This window comes from Salvelinus sp. IW2-2015, linkage group LG5 (genome assembly GCF_002910315.2).
Source record: "Salvelinus sp. IW2-2015 linkage group LG5, ASM291031v2, whole genome shotgun sequence".
Lineage (NCBI taxonomy): Eukaryota > Metazoa > Chordata > Actinopteri > Salmoniformes > Salmonidae > Salvelinus > Salvelinus sp. IW2-2015.
In genome coordinates, this window is record NC_036844.1 from 26,637,292 (window position 1) to 26,654,189 (window position 16,898).

At 44.0% G+C, this 16,898-nt stretch overlaps 1 protein-coding gene across 2 annotated transcripts in view; it reads left to right on the forward strand.

Moving 5' to 3' along the window:
- Positions 1-16,898, forward strand: part of LOC111964133 (GRB10-interacting GYF protein 1) — a 38,783-nt gene that overhangs the window by 19,257 nt on the left and 2,628 nt on the right. For both annotated transcript variants that reach the window (XM_023987871.2, XM_070443637.1), the window contains 8 exons: positions 1,109-1,308; positions 2,425-2,522; positions 2,622-2,713; positions 3,405-3,478; positions 3,574-3,927; positions 5,362-5,537; positions 5,671-5,831; positions 15,852-16,021. In XM_023987871.2, the coding sequence (XP_023843639.1) occupies positions 1,109-1,308; positions 2,425-2,522; positions 2,622-2,713; positions 3,405-3,478; positions 3,574-3,927; positions 5,362-5,537; positions 5,671-5,831; positions 15,852-16,021 (1,325 nt within the window). The remainder of the gene's footprint in view (positions 1-1,108; positions 1,309-2,424; positions 2,523-2,621; positions 2,714-3,404; positions 3,479-3,573; positions 3,928-5,361; positions 5,538-5,670; positions 5,832-15,851; positions 16,022-16,898) is intronic.

Sequence of the window (16,898 nt, forward strand, 5' to 3'; positions counted from 1 at the left end):
GTTACATTACAGCCTTATTCTAAAATGGATTKAATGTTTTTTTTCTCATCAATCTTAACGGAATACCCCATAATGACAAAGCAAAAAACTTTATTTTTTTTACATTTTTGCAAATGTATTAAAAATGAACTGGAATCAAATTTAAGTATTCAGACCCTTTACGCAGTACTTTGTTGAAGCACCTTTGTCAGCGATTACAGCCTCGTGTCTTCTTGGGTTTGATGCTACAAGTTTGGCGCACCTGTATTTGGGGAGTTTCTCCTCTTCTCTGCAGATCCCCTCAAGCTCTGTAATGTTGGATGGGGAGCGACGCTGCACAGCTATTTTCAGGTCTTTCCAGAGATGTTCGATCGGGTTCAAGTCCGAGCTCTGGCTGGGCCACTCAAGGACATTTAGAGACTTGTCCCGAAGCCACTCCTGCATTGTCTTGGCTGTGTGCTTAGGGTCGTTGTCCTGTTGGAAGGTGAACCTTCGCCCCAGTCTGAGTTCCTGAGCGTTCTGGAGCAAGTTTCCATCAAGGATCTCTCTGTACTTTGCCCTTTTTCATCCTTCCCTTGATCCTGACTAGTCTCCCAGTCCCTGCCGCTGAAAAACATCCCCACAGCATGATGCTGCCACCACCATACTTTACRGTAGGGATGGTGCAAGGTTTCCTCCAGACATGACGCTTGGAACTCAGGCCAAAGAGTTCAATCTTGGCTTCATCAGACTAGAGAATCTTTTTTGTTGTTGTAAGAATGGGAGTAAATGCGGAGGTACAAATGCTGATAGACATGCCAAAGACGACTCAAAGCTGTAATCGCCGCCAAAGGTCCTTCTACAAAGTATTGACTCTGAGGTGTGAGTACTTACGTAAATTAGGTATTTCTGTGTTTTATTCTCAATAAATTTGCAATAATGTCTAAAAACATGTGTTGTAGATGATGAGAGGATCTAAAAATGAATTTAATACATTTTGAATTCAGGCTCTAACACAACACGTGTAATAAGTCAAGGGGTTGGAATACTTTCTTAAGGCACTGTACATATCAATCAATATATGTTGCATATAGTACCTTACAGATACTTTTTCACATTGTCATATTGTTTTGTCATGACCCTGGTCCAGGTCCCTTCTCCACGGTGGAGATGTGTGAGTGGTTCCAGGCAGGCTACTTCTCCATGACACTGCTGGTAAAGAGGGGTTGTGATGAGGGCTTCCAGCCCCTGGGAGATGTCATCAAGATGTGGGGGCGCGTGCCCTTCTCCCCCGGCCCCTCCCCCCCACCCCTGCTGGTGAGACAGCCTCCACCACCTCGGGGGTCCTCTGTGAGTCAGCGAGCACACGTCTGTCTGGGTGTTTCTGTTTACTTCCTGTTCACTGGTTGTTTAGTGGTGTGTGTGTGTGGGGGGTTTGTCAGTTAACCCAGGTACAGCAAAGGCACAGAGATACTTGACTGTGGTGAACAACTTTTTTTGGAATAAGTAGAGTATCAAAGTGGCATAGGCAAAATCGTGTGTTTTACTGAGTATAATGTATATTGTCTCTTGTAGCTGTATCGTGTATCTATCCAGAGCAGATAATCAGTAGTGTATCTGGTAGGGATGCACCGATATTACTTTTTTGGCCGATGCAATATTTTCCTTGCCAAAAAAAAACAATACCGATTTTATTACATTTTTTTAGCGGCCTTTTAAGCATTCTAGTACAGTTAAATAGTTGAAACACACACACTGACCAAAAGTTATTTTGTTGACATTTACGTATGTCCCCCATTACCAGTAAAACATAATCAAAACCTATTTATTTCACTTACTTGCTGTGCTTTTTTGTTGTTCAGTCTCAACCAGGATTTCATCATACATGTCAAGCAGTGAAGTTTCAGCTCTGTCTGTCCGTGACCGCTCTTCCTTGGTGCACACTGTCACTGTGTCTGTTTCCATCTTGTCCAGCTGTCTAACATTTCACGTAAACCGTGTTTGTTGTCTGCATCAAAGTAGCGGTCCTTGTAGCTAGCATCGAGCATGGTGGCGACACAGTAGAGGCTCCGGGAGTATGCCACTGAATCGCTTGTTCACAGCCACTTGTAGAGTACTTTTGCAAGTTTTAACCCCCCTAAAATGTCCTTCCTCTTTCAAATGACTGCTCGACTTGAACTTGTTTAGTTGTTGGAAGTGTGTGCTTAGTATTTTTCTGCTTTTGTTCTGTGTAGCGCTGTATTTTTTGTAGCGTCATCTACCTACGTTATATAGGTATGCACGACAGCTTTGACATCGGTTTTGCACATCGGCGTTAAACTAGACATGTTGGCATTTTTAGGTAGTATCGGCCGATTCTGATATGCTTACCAATTTATATTGTACATCCCTATTATTTGGTGTGCTTGGTGGTTTTCTAAAGCAGTGGCATAGTTGGTAGGTAACCCTGTAGGTCTTGTTCCGCAGGGCAATATGGATCAGGAGCTGCTGAAGAAACAGTTAGAACAAGCAGCCACTGCAGCTCTATACCAGCAATTGCAGATAAGGTTTCAGCACATGAAAAGGTAGGCACACACACACACACACACACACACACACACACACACACACACACTGGATGTATAGGAGGGTATTTGTGAGTACTAATGTGTTTCTGTTTTCAGGAGTGGGGAATCTAGCATGATGAACAGGTCCATGTCAGTACCAGATAATGGGTCTATGTGGGACATGCGTACCTCAGCCTCCCAGCAGTCAGGTACTGAAAAGGAACCCGCTGCATCGTTATCTGCTTCACATACACCTTTTATATAAGCAGATGCGGTCAAATGAAAAATGCTGAAATTATGATTTTTAATTTCAAAGGCAAAAATGGCCTGGACTAAATTGTTAAAATTTCAAATTAATTTGGTTGGAGGCAAGGTCATTCTCAGCAAATGTAATTTATCCTACAGGTGGTAAGTTGCCAGTGCCTACAGGGTAAAAATAGCCTTTCAACCAGTTTTGAAGAGGACATTCTGCTCCATTGCACTCCATTTTAAAGTGCAAGGGTGCTAATATATTTGACTGTATTTGTATAAGTGAAAGGGGATACCTAGTCAGTTGTACAACTGAATGCCTTCAACTGAAATGTGTCTTCTGCATTTAATCCAATCTCTGAATCAGAGAGGTGCGGGTGGCTGCCTTAATCGACATCCACTTCTTTGGCGCCCGGGGAATAGTGGGTTAACTGCCTTGCTCGGGGGCAGAACGACAGATTTTTACCTTGTCAGCTTGGGGATTCGATCCAGCAACCCTCCGGTTACTGGACTAACACTCTAACCACTAAGCACACGCTCTTGCATATCCTCCAAGACTGATAGACCTCAGCTATACAACTTTTCATTCACCCAGATGTCCTTCTACATGTTGCCATTGTATGTCAGTAATGTGTTTGTGGCCTATTCCAGGAGGTGAGGCCAACCTATGGGACTTAACCATGAGTCATTCCACTCAGGGGCCATCTCTGGAGCAGCTACAGAAGGTACTGTCTTTATTTACTTTGTCCCCCCTCTCTCACCCTCTCTCTCCCCTCTTCTCTCTCTCTTGCTGACTCTCTGTTCATCTCTTGTACCTCAGCTCCAGGACCGGCGTGAGGCTGAACTCAGGGCCAAGCGAGAGGAGGAGGAGAGGAAGCGGCGGGAGGAGAAGAGGAGGCAGCAGGAGGAGCAGAAGAGGCGTGAGGAGGAGGAGCTGTACAGGCGTAAGCAGCAGTGTCGTCAGCAGCAGGAGCTGATCCTGAAGCTGCTGCAACAGGCCCAGCCCGGGGGCCCAGGGTGTGTCTCTGGGTCAGGGTCAGGGACCGTGTGGAGTGGCCCCCAGGTCTCAGCTCTCTCCAAGCAAGGCAAGAGCCTCAGCCTGCTGGAGCTGGAGACCGAGAGGCTGCTCAAACAGCAGGCCCAGCACCAGAGGGCCCAGCAGCAGAGAGACAGGGTGAGGAGACCCCCCCCCCCCCCAAAGAACTTCACACGGGCTGTCCTGCTATGTCTACAGGGAGGTTTTGAAAGTGTAGTAGTTTCTTGAGAAGAAATGTGTGTTCTGAGGATATTTATTACAATGCCCATAAGTGTAACCAGCAGGACCTAAAATTAACACCTGCCAAATGCCGGTATTGGCATGTAAGGTCTATTTCAACAGCCACGTTGGCAGGTGGTCAGGGCTCCACAATGCAAACATTTCTCTCGCATTTGGGAATAAAAAATAAAGGTAGAAGTCAAGTATAAGGACATTTTATAGAAAAAGAAATGCTGCAGTAGCTGTTTTCAAAGTGTTTCTGTCATTTTGTTTCATAGCTGGTAGCTAATCACACAAATATCTACAAATCCTATATTATAAACTGGGTGGTTTGAATGCTGATTGGCTGACAACCGTGGTATATTAGACATTACAAACTAGGTGGTTCGAGCCCTGAATGCTGATTGGATGACAGCTGTGGTATATCAGACTGTATACCACAGGTATGAAAAAACATTTATTTTTTTACTGCTCTAATTACGTTGGTAACCAGTTTATAATAGCAATAAGGCTATTATTTGTGGTATATGGCCAATTTACCACGGCTAAGGACTGTATCCTGGCACTCTTAGCCGTGTCTAGGAACAGCTCTTAGCCGTGCCTAGGAACAGCCATATACCACAAACCCCCGAGGTGCCTTATTGCTTAAATATATCCCACCTCGAGCGACGCGTGGAAACCCTGCCTTGCTGAGGAGCTGTGTGCACTGCTAAAGATTCATTTTTAGAAACACAGCACAAAGGCATAAGTTGGTCTAATTCAATGGTGCTGCAGGTTGCGTAGTGGTTAGTGTTGGGCCAGTAACTGAAAGGTTGCTAGATCGAATCCCTGAGCTGACAAGGTAAAAATCTGTTTTTCTGCCCCTGAACAAGGCAGTGAACCCACTCTTCCTAGGTCATTGTAAATAAGAATTTGTTCTTAACGGACTTGCCTAGTTAAATAAAGGTAAAAAAAGACGAAGAAATATATTTTGGGGTTACTGTACCACCAACTGAATTTTGCTTTGCCCGGAGTACCATTTAAGTACCCCCTCGTGCATTTTACCAGTAACCCCATACTCATGAGTCTTCTTAAGTACCCCCAGCGACCCTGGTTGGGAACCACTGGTCTAATTGACTCTGAAGTCTACTAAAGTGAGACTTTGTCCATCTGTTTCTTGGCTATTTGCATTGTTTTGTTCACAAACTAGGTTTTTCAATGTTTTGAGTTTGCTTCAACTCCTAGCGAAGACACACTAGTGGGGGGTGGGGGGGGTTGGTGTAATTATGGCAAATATATTTTGGCTGGTGGACCAGGCCCTGGTAACCAGTAGTGTGACCCATGTCCCTCTGTTCTTTCTCTGTCTTCCTCCAGCATGGAGGCCTGTCTATGGGTCAGTGGGGTGAGGGGTCTGTGGGCATGTGGTCTGGTGGGGGCATGGAGCCCAAAGGCAGCTCTGGAGGTATGGGTGTCTGGGAGGAGGCTGTGAAGAACCAGAACAGCCTCCGCAACATGGGCATGAAGAACAGCCGCAGCAGCCCCTCTCTTAGGTACACCTCACTGTGTGTGTGTGTGGTGCATTGTTTACCTCTCTGTTTAAAGCTGTGTGTTAACGTTTTGTGTGTATGTAAACTGTTTCAAGGCCTGTGTGTGCGTAAACATTTTTTCCGTGTCCACCTGCAGCGAGCAGTACATGTTGAGGAAGAAACGTACAGAGGAGGAGGACAAACTGCTGAAGCTGCTGCAGGGCATGAAACCCCAGGACGGCTTCACCACCTGGTGTGAACAGATGCTGCACGCGCTCAACACCTCCGCTAACAACTCCCCCTCCTCGTCCCTGGACGGTAACTAATGATCTTCCTCTTTCACTGGATCTGTGTCCCTGTGACCGGCACCATGAATATACTCAAATATGTCATCACTCACATTCACACTATCTGGGTGTGCACCAGCTCATGCTTTTTATCCCTCTAATCACTCTGACATCAATGCAAATGTATTCAAAACGTTTTCCTTTCCACCCCCCCACAAAAAATATGAAAAGCTGATAAATAAATTTGGTTCCGGCCAATTGTCTGGGAGAAGAAAAAAGCCCTATTGTAAAAAATAATAGTTGTTAGCCTATTAATAAATGGGAAATACCAGTCGATGGAAATACATTTGACCGGTCATGCTTATCTCTCTATAGGTTAATTAGCATAATTAACCTATTTTCATTAGTCCAGCATCTTATCACATGCTCACAGCATACAGATAGAGCCTAGTTTCAGCTGAAACTCTTGTCAGACAGCACGAGAGCAGCTGCTACAGCTCCTCAAACAGCATGTTCGTTGTTGCTGTAGTGAAACGTGCTTTTATAAGCCCAATCATTGCATAGCAATTCTAAATATTTTTCAGCTGGTAATTGAAGTGCACTTCCCATTTGTCATTCAAGTACATAGGCAACGGTAGGCAGGCATCAGAACGTCACACACCACTTTGCAATGAGCTGGAGGCAGTAGCCTATGCATATTATGAGGCATGTCTTGCCTTGCTTCAAAAGCTAAAATCCGACCATATCGTGGAAGCAATTATTTTATAAAGACTTCCATATCAAATMTATTTATATAGCCCTTCTTACTTCAGCTGATATCTCAGTGCTGTACAGAAACCCAGCCTAAAACCCCAAACAGCAAGCAATGCAGGTGTAGAAGCACGGTGGCTAGGAAAAACTCCCTAGGAAGGCCAAAACCTAGGAAGAAACCTAGAGGAACCAGGCTATGAGGGGTGGCCAGTCCTCTTCTGGCTGTGCCGAGTGGAGATTATAACAGAACATGGCCAAGATGTTCATAAATAACCAGCATGGTCAAATAATAATAATCACAGTAGTTGTCGAGGGTGCAGAAAGTCAGCACCTCAGGAGTAAATGTCAGCTTGGCTTTTCATAGCCGATCATTAAGAGTATCTCTACCGCTCCTGCTGTCTCTAGAGAGTTGAAAACAGCAGGTCTGGGACAGGTAGCACGTCCGGTGAACAGGTCAGGGTTCCATAGCCGCAGGCAGAACAGTTGAAACTGGACCAGCAGCACGGCTAGGTGGACTGGGGACAGCAAGGAGTCATCAGGCTCATGGTCCTAGGGCTCAGGTCCTCCGAAAGAGAGAATTAGAGAGAGCATACTTAAATTCACACAGGACACCGGATAAGACAGGAGAAGTACTCCAGATATAACAAACTGACCCTAGCCCCCCGACACATAAACTACTGCAGCATAAATACTGGAGGCTGAGACAGGATGGGGTCAGGAGACACTGTGGCCCCATCCAATGATACCCCCGGACAGGGCCAAACAGGAAGGATATAACCCCACCCACTTTGCCAAACCACAGCCCCCACACCACTAGAGGGATACTTCAACCACCAACTTACCATCCTAGAACAAGGCCGAGTATAGCCACAAAGATCTCTGCCACGGCACAACCCAAGGGGCGCCAACCCAGACAGGAAGATCACGTCAGTGACTCAACCCACTCAAGTGACGCACCCCTCCTAGGAACGGCATGAAAGAGCACCAGTAAGCCAGTGACTCAGCCCCTGTAATAGGGTTAGAGGCAGAGAATCCCAGTGGAGAGAGGGAACGGCCAGGCAGAGACAGCAAGGCGGTTCGTTGCTCCAGAGCCTTTCCGTTCACCTTCACACTCCTGGGCCAGACTATGTACAGCTGTGTGTCATCCGCATAGCAGTGAAAGTTAACATTATGTTTTCGAATGACATCCCCAAGAGGTAAAATAGATAGTGAAATCAATAGTGGTCCCAAAACGGAACCTTGAGGAACACCGAAATGTACAGTTGATTTGTCAGAGGACAAACCATTCACAGAGACAAACTGATATCTCCGACATAAAGATCTAAATCCAAGGCCAGAAGTTGTCCGTGTAGACCAATTTGGGTTTCCAATCTCTCCAAAAGAATGTGGTGATCGATGGTATCAAAGGCAGCACTAAGGTCTAGGAGCACGAGGACAGATGCAGAGCCTCGGTCTGACGCCATTAACTTCTTATGGCTGAAGGGGCAGTATTGAGTAGCTTGGATGAAAGGTGCACAGAGTTGCCCAGAGTAAACGGCCTGCTCCTATGTCATAGTAGCTAATATATGCATATTATTATTAGTATTGGATAGAAAACACTCTGAAGTTTCTAAAACTGTTTGAATTATGTCTGTGAGTATAACAGAACTCATATGGCAGGCAAAAACCTGAAGTTCCACTTCCTGTTTGGATATTTTCTGGGGGTGCCAGATTTTCAACCAAGCTCTCATTGAAAATACAGAGATATGGATGGGTTTTCACTTCCTACGGCTTCCACTACATGTCAACAGTCAATAGAACTTTGTCTGATGACTCTAATGTGAAGGGGGCCCGAAGGAGACAGGAATGAGTAATCACTTCCATGAGGTGCCCACGCATTGAACTTGCGCGTTCATGTGAGAGGGAGCTCCGTTCCATCGGTCAATTGAAGTCGATGTAATTCTCCGGTTGGAACGTTATTCAAGATGTATGTTAACAACATTCTAAAGATTGACTCAGTACATCGTTTGACATGTTTCTACTGACTGTAACGGAACTTTTGGACATTTCGTCACGTTATAGTGGACGCGCTTTGAGGCTTTGGTTAGGGCGTTTGGTAAACAATTCGAAAGTAGCTAATTGGACATAAATAACGGACATTATCGAACAAATCAAGCATTTATTGTGGACCTGGGATTCCTAGGACTGCATTCTGATGAAGTTCATCAAAGGTAAGGAAACATTTATCATGTATTTTCTGGTTTCTGTTCACCCCAACATGGCGGCTAATTTGGCTATTGTTCTGAGCTCCGTCTCAGATTATTGCGTGGTTTATTTTTCCGTAAAGTTTTTTGAAATCTGACAGCGGTTGCATTAAGGAGAGGTATATCTATAATTCCATGTGTATAATCAGTATTATCATCTATATTTATGGTGAGTATTTCTGTTGAAACGATGTGGCTATGCAAAGTCACTTGATGGTTTTGCAACTAGTGAATCTAACGCGTCAATGTAAACTCAGATTTTTTAAAATATAAATATGAACTTAATCAAACAAAACATGCATGTATTGTGTAACATGAAGTCCTATGAGTGTCATCTGATGATTACCTTTAAAATGATATAAGACACATGAATGTCTGAGGAATTTTAATTATGAGATTTCTGTTTGAATTTGGCGCCCTGCACTATCACTGGCTGTTGTCATATCGATCCCGGTAGCAGGATTGCAGCCATAAGAAGTTAAAAGGTAATTTACCACCATCACAAGTGCAGTCTCAGTGCTATGATGGGGTCTAAAACCAGACTGAAGCATTTCGTATACATTGTTTGTCTTCAGGAAGGCAGTGAGTTGCTGRGCAACAGCTTTTTCTCAAATTTGAGAGGAATGGAAGATTCGATATAGGCCGATAGTTTTTTATATTTTCTGGGTCAAGGTTTGGCTTTTTCAAGAGAGGCTTTATTACTGCCACTTTTAGTGAGTTTGGTACACATCCTGTGGATAGAGAGACGTTTATTATGTTCAACATAGGGGGCCGAGCACAGGAAGCAGCTCTTTCAGTAGTTTAGTTGGAATAGGGTCCAGTATGCAGCTTGAAGGTTTAGAGGCCATGATTATTTTCATCATTGTGTCAAGAGATATAGTACTAAAACACTTAAGTGTCTCTCTTGATCCTAGGTTCTGGCAGAGTTGTGCAGACTCAGGACAGCTGAGCGTTGGAGGAATATGCAGATTTTAAGAGGAGTCCYTAATTTGCTTTCTAATGATCATGATCTTTTCCTCAAAGAAGTTCATGAAGTGAAAGCCATCCTCACTTGGGGAATGCTGCTTTTTAGTTAGCTTTGCGACAGTATCAAAAATAAATTTCGGATTGTTCTTATTTTCGTCAAWTAAGTTGGAAAAATAGGATGATCGAGCAGCAGTGAGGGCTCTTCGATACTGCACGGTACTGTCTTTCCAAGCTAGTCGGAAGACTTCCAGTTTGGTGTGGCGCCATTTCCGTTCCAATTTTCTGGAAGCTTGCTTCAGAGCTCGGGTATTTTGTATACCAGGGAGCTAGTTTCTTATGACACATTTTTTCAGTTGTTAGTGTGGAACTGCAATCTAGGTATTGCGCAAGGTTAAATTGTGTTCCTCAGTTAGGTGGTTAACTGATTTTTGTCCTCTGACATCCTGGGTAGACAGAAGGAGTCTGGAAGGCATCAAGGAATCTTTGTGTTGTCTGAGAATTTATAGCACGACTTTTGATGATCCTTGGTTGGGGTCTGAGCAGATTATTTGTTGCGATTGCAAACGTATAAAATGGTGGTCCGATAGTCCAGGATTATGAGGAAAAAACATTAAGATTAACAACATTTATTCCATGGGACGAACTAGGTCCAGAGTATGACTGTGACAGTGAGTAGGTCCAGAGAACATGTTGGACTAAACCCACTGAGTCGATGATGGCTCCAAAAGCCTTTTGGAGTGGGTTCGTGGACTTTTTTCCATGTGAATATTAAAATCACCAAAAATATGAATATTATCTGCTATGACTACAAGGTCCGATAGGAATTCAGGTAACTCAGTGAGGAACGCTGTATATGGCCCAGGAGGCCTGTAAACAGTAGCTATAAAAAGTGATTGAGTAGGCTGCATAGATTTCATGACTACATGACCATATGCATATTGCAACCTGTAGCCTATTTCTCTCATGTTCTATTTGTCTTCAAATCAACTTTTTTTTCATTGTCCAGCAGCCAAAGGCACGGTTCTAGTCATATTAGCAACCCATGCTAGTTGTTGCATCTTTAGATCTCCCCTCTTTCAAAATTTTGAATGGATATTTTCATCTGTCAAATTAAACCGGTTGCGTGTGCGGTGCGCTTTTGACAACATTGTGGAATGAACACTCTCGCGTAACCTACTGTCTTGTTAACGTTGCTGCGCTTATAATGTGAAGAAACATTTTGCATCAGCCTTAGGGCTGTATTATCGCCACACTGGCGGTCACGAGTCATGAAGCCAGTCAAATTCCACATGACCGTTTAGTCACGGTAATTAGGCTTCTCCAAGCTCTGATGCTGCTGCTGGTCATTTGTAGCCTACCAAACTTGCTTAACTGCCTGGTACTCAGCACTCTATTGTCCCTCTAATCACTCTAAGCTATAAAAAGAAGGCACTGTGATGCCAAAAAGTTGGTTGTTTTTTACCCAATGAATTACTGGGAGGTTATACATATAGAGTGTGCGACTCTTTGTTTTTATAGCTTACAGTTTATTCACCGTTATTCAGCATCTCTACGCTGAATTGGTTTCTTGGGTGTGCGCAAGCTCATGCTTTTTATCCCTCTAATCACTCTGACATCAATGTAAATGTATTAGAAAATCTAAAAATCTAACACTTCATGAGAGCCCATGAGCTCATGTTGTGCAACATTTCTGAAGGCTATGCAATTGTAGGAGAATACTTTCCTAATGCACTGTGTGTGTTTATATATTTGCGCCAATCTCAGAACTATTCCATTGCGGAGCCTCCAGTGGCATGCAGAGGCCAAATCCAGGTCCGTACTGCATCGCCATGCACCTCCCACATTATGTAACAATGCAGTGGGCTCTGTATAACTCCGCATTGACATGATTGGTTGACGGTAGTTGAGGGCGGTATATCCTGTAGAAAGAAAACACAAACTCACTTCCTTGACAACAGCTCTGCACTGCTCCACGAAGCGCAAGTAAACTCAGCAAGAAAAGAAACGTCCCATTTTCAGGACCCTGTCTTTCAAAGATAATTTGGAAAAATCCAAATAACTTCACAGATCTTCATTGTAAAGGGTTTAAACACTGTTTCCCATGCTTGTTCAATGAACCATAAACAATTAATGAACATGCACCTGTGGAATGGTTGTTAAGACACTAACTGCTTACAGACGGTAGGCAATTAAGGTCACAGTTATGCAAAGTGTCGTGGTAATTTCCTGTATAACTACGTGATGATAGAGAAAACCACACAAGTCAGAGTTATATTATAAAGTCCATCTTTAATTATATGAGCTTCACCATAGCCCTTTTTACTCTCAGATCAATTCAGTGTCTATAAATGAATTCTCTGAGTCCTTACAAAACAATTCTTAGTATCTTTTATAGCCAAGATACACCCCTTTCAACTTACATGACGAACAGCAGATCTTAGGAAAATTACAAAGAACCTTTTACTTGAAAGAGGAGTATCCCATCCAGATAGCATTAGCTGTAAATTATCGTTCAGTTTGGTCTCCTAAAACGAGATTCTAATCTCGTTCTTGGTACCACTTAGGACCAAAACATTACCTCATCCAATGGCATATATCAATTGTCAATTCTAGATACTCCCATCTCAAATACACCCCCTCTTCTCCCCACTCCTGGAGAAGCTCAATAAAAGGGGAGTGGACCTCTAGGTCATATACTATGAAAGATAAGTTCAACACATCAGAAGGGTAATACAATGATTCCAGACACTGCCATAATCCTCCCCCCAATGGCAAAAGAAGGGAGTGACTAGCGTACAGACATAGTGGAGCCCTTCTCCCTTTCTGATATTCTGCATATTATGAAATAAATAAAACATCTTATTTATCTATGTTACCTAACTAATTCTGATTCATCTACGACAAAACTTAGGACACTAAGAGGCCTTTCTACGGAAAACACCAAAAGAAAGATGCCCAGGGTCCCTGCTCATCTGCGTGAACGTGCCTTAGGCATGCTGCAAGGAGGCATGAGGACTGTAGATATGGCCAGGGCAATAAATTGCAATGTCTGTACTGTGAGACGCCTAAGATAGAGCTACAGAGGGACAAGACAGACAGCTGATCGTCCTCACAGTGGCAGACCAAGTGTAACAACACCTGCACAGGATCGGTACATCCGAACATCACACCTGCGGGACAGGTACAGGATGGCAACAACAACTGCCCGAGTTACACCAGGAACGCACAATCCCTACATCAGTGCTCAGACTGTCCGCAAATGGCTGAGAGAGGCTGGACTGAGGGCTTGTAGGACTGTTGTAAGGCAGGTCCTCACCAGACATCACCGGCAACAACGTCGCCTATGGGCACAAGCCCACCGTCGCTGGACCAGACAGGACTGGCAAAAAGTGCTCTTCACTGACGAGTCGCGGTTTTGTCTCACCAGGGGTGATGGTCGGATTTGTGTTTATCAACGATGGAATGAGCGTTACACCGAGGCCTGTACTCTGGAGCGGGATCGATTTGGAGGTGGAGGGTCTGTTGCGGTGTGTCACAGCATCATCGGGCTGAGCTTGTTGTCATTGCAGGCAATCTCAATGTTGTGCGTTACAGGGAAGACATCCTCCTCCCTCATGTGGTATGCTTCTTGCAGGCTCATCCTGACATGACCCTCCAGCATGACAATGCCACCAGCCATACTGCTCGTTCTGTGTGTGATTTCCTGCAAGACAGGAATGTCAGTGTACTGCCATGGCCAGCGAAGAGCCCAGATCTCAATCCCATTGAGCACGTCTGGGACCTGTTGGATCGAAGGGTGAGGGCTAGGGCCGTCCCCCCCCCCCCCCAGAAATGTCCGGGAACTTGCAGGTGCCTTGGTGGAAGAGTGGGTTAACATCTCACAGCCAGAACTGGCAAATCTGGTGCAGTCCATGAGGAGGAGATGCACTGCAGTACTTAATGCAGCTGGTGGCCACACCAGATACTGACTTTTGATTTTGACCCCCAGTTTGTTCAGGGACACATTATTCAATTTCTGTTAGTCACATGTCCGTGGAACTTGTTCAGTTTGTCTCAGTTGTTGAATCTTATGCTCATACAAATATTTACACATGTTACTTTTGCTGAAAATAAATGCAGTTGACAGTGAAAGGACTTTCTTTTTTTGCTGAGTTTAGTATGAATGCCCTGACTGCTGCTGAGGCCGTATCACCGTAAATGCTGCATAGCCTATGCAGACATTGGATTGATCATGCGCCCAGATGCACAATGCACTTGTCTCTCCAGAATGCGCGCTCTCTCGCCAATTTGTGCACATTCATTGTTTCATAACTTAATTGTGTGAATTGTTTGATTGCTAGTGTATATTAATTCCCAATTACATAAATTACCAGTAGTACATTTACCATTAATTCCTAAACTACAATGTTTGTCACTTTGGTTACGGTAATTTCTGTCAATGCATTCAATATTATTATTCCAGCCTTCCCGTTCTCATTGTRAGAGTGGACACATTGTTTGTAGAGTGCACAACCTATGCTACATTTGTGAGAAACAAGTTTGTTTATTTCATTCCATTTACGAGTTTTGTGAATTTAGTCAGCGTCTTTTGTCTAGAGCGCTCCTGTCAATGTTAGGATGCGCACGCATAGAAGTAGACCTATAGGCTACCTGGCCTGCATGTAAATGTAGGCATATAAATGTGCCCATTTGGGAATCTGATAGTTTCTGATTGGCTTAACGCACCAGTGCTAATGACCCGTGGAGCTTCTCAAAGTAAGGTTTTCTTCGCCTCAAACAGAAAGCACTCGGAGTGAAAGGGAAAAATGTCATGCTCTGATCAAGTGGAAATGTCATTAAAAAAGGCCTTCCTGATTACTTCTTATTAGGTCTTGACTTGGACTGAAATAGTTTCCGGTAGTCATTTTGGGTGCTGGTGCTGTTTATATTGTTTATATACTGTTATATCCAGGCTGTATAACATCCGGCCGTGTTTGGGAGTCCCATAGGGCAGTGCACAATTGGCTCAGRGTCGTTCAGGTTTGGCCAGAGTAGGCCATCATTGTAAATAATTATTTGCTCTAAACTGACTTGCCTAGTTAAATAAAGAAAAATATTTAGGTGCAAGAGCTCCACAATACTTTTGAGCTAATATTCTATAAGAGGAACAGGAGCTCAAGCAGTAGAACATTTGAGGTGCTGGTACTCAGCTCCGGTGAGCTGCTGTCCAAGTCAAGAACTGCTTCTTATCCCATGCACAAATAGCCTACAGCTGTGTCTGTCCTGAGCTCACTGGCACGTTGTAACTCTGAGCCCCCAGAATATTTTATATAATGTTGCAAGTTCGCTAGCACATTCGGGCTGGACCCAAGTTACTAGTTGAGCCAATGTTTCAAGTTTGTTGCAGACAGGCCATGTGTAGCCGTTGTGATTTATAGGATATTTATTTTTATCACCAGATTTTCTACCTGGAGGCTGCAATGTTTTTATTGTTGGCTTTATGTAGGCTATTTTTACGTAGTTGGCAATGACAATAGCAGTTACTTTTTAGGTTTGTATAATTTTTATTTAGATTTGGATAGAATTTTGATTAACCACATGACAATGATTTTGAGATATTAAGACGTTATTATAAAATGGTTTAATGAAAATGTGCATATGAAAACCATAACTGGCACGCAGATCGGTAGAAATGGTAAGATAAATTGGCATTCCACATGAGAAAGGTTGACTTTTTTCCTCATGGTTATCTAGCTCTCCTGCACCATCTTCAGGCATTTGTCTTATTTCATCAAACCGTAAGCTAAATGCATAGAGTTGATTTGATTAAAACGCATAAGGTATGTCTATATATAGAAATATGCACGTTTGAAATTTTAGACCAATCAATTGGTCGAAAGAACAGACTGCTTTCGGTCGACCAAGATCCATTTTAGTCGGGGACAGCCCTAATTAAGATTTTGCCGCCCGGCACCACATTTTCCTAAAAGAAACTCACACCTACGCAAACATCTCCTTAGTTGCCAGACTCCCTGGCTCCAGAATTTCCTCTCTCTTGCTCAACCTTTTCCCCTGGTATTAAGTGTAAATGTCTGTGGTCTTCCTGTGAGCAGTAGCCACCATCGTGGCCTATCTGAAGGAGGTGGAGTCTCCCTACGAAGTCCTTGACTTTATCCGCTCCTACCTGGGCGACACTGTGGAAGCCAAAGAGTTTGCCAAGCAGTTCCTGGAGCGGCGTGCCAAACAGAAAGCCAACCACCAGAGACAGCAGCAGCAACAGCAGGTGTGTGTTATATGTATATTGAACAAATATAAACGCAACATGCAACAATTTCAAGTATTTTAGAGTTACAGTTCATGTAAGGAAATCAGTCAGTTGAAATGAATTCATTAGGTCCTAATCTATGGATTTCAAGACGTGAATACAGATATGCATCTATTGATCACATGTACCTTAAAAAGAAAGTTGGGGCACGGATCAGAAAACCAGTCCAGTATCTGGTGTGACCACCATTTGCCTCATGCAGCGTGACACATCTCCTTCACATAGAGTTGATCAGGCTGTTGATTGTGGGCTGTGGAATGTTGTCCCACTCCACTTCAATGGCTGTGCGAAGTTGCTGGATATTGGCAGGAACTGGAACACGTTGTCGTACAAGTCGATCCAGAGCATCCCAAACATGCTCAATGGGTGACATGTCTGGTGAGTATGCAGGCCATTAAGGAACTGGGATATTTTCAGCTTCCAGGAATTGTGTACAGATCCTTGCGACATGGGGCCGTGCATTATCATTCTGAAACATGAGGTAATGACGGCGATGAATGGCATGACAATGGGCCTCAGGATGACGTCACGGTATCTCTGTGCATTCAAATTGCCATCGATAAAATGCAATTGTGTTCGTTGTCCGACGCTTATGCCTGCCCATACCATAACCCCACCACCACCATGGGGCACTCTGTTCACAAAGTTGACATAAGCAAACCGCTCACCCATACGACGCCATACACGCCGTCTGGCTCTTCACCAGTGGCCATTGAAGGTGAGAATTTGCCCACTGAAGTTGGTTACAACGCCGAACTGCAGTCAGGTCAAGACCCTGGTGAGGATGACGAGCACGTAGATGAGCATCCCTGAGACAGTTTCTGACAGTTTGTGT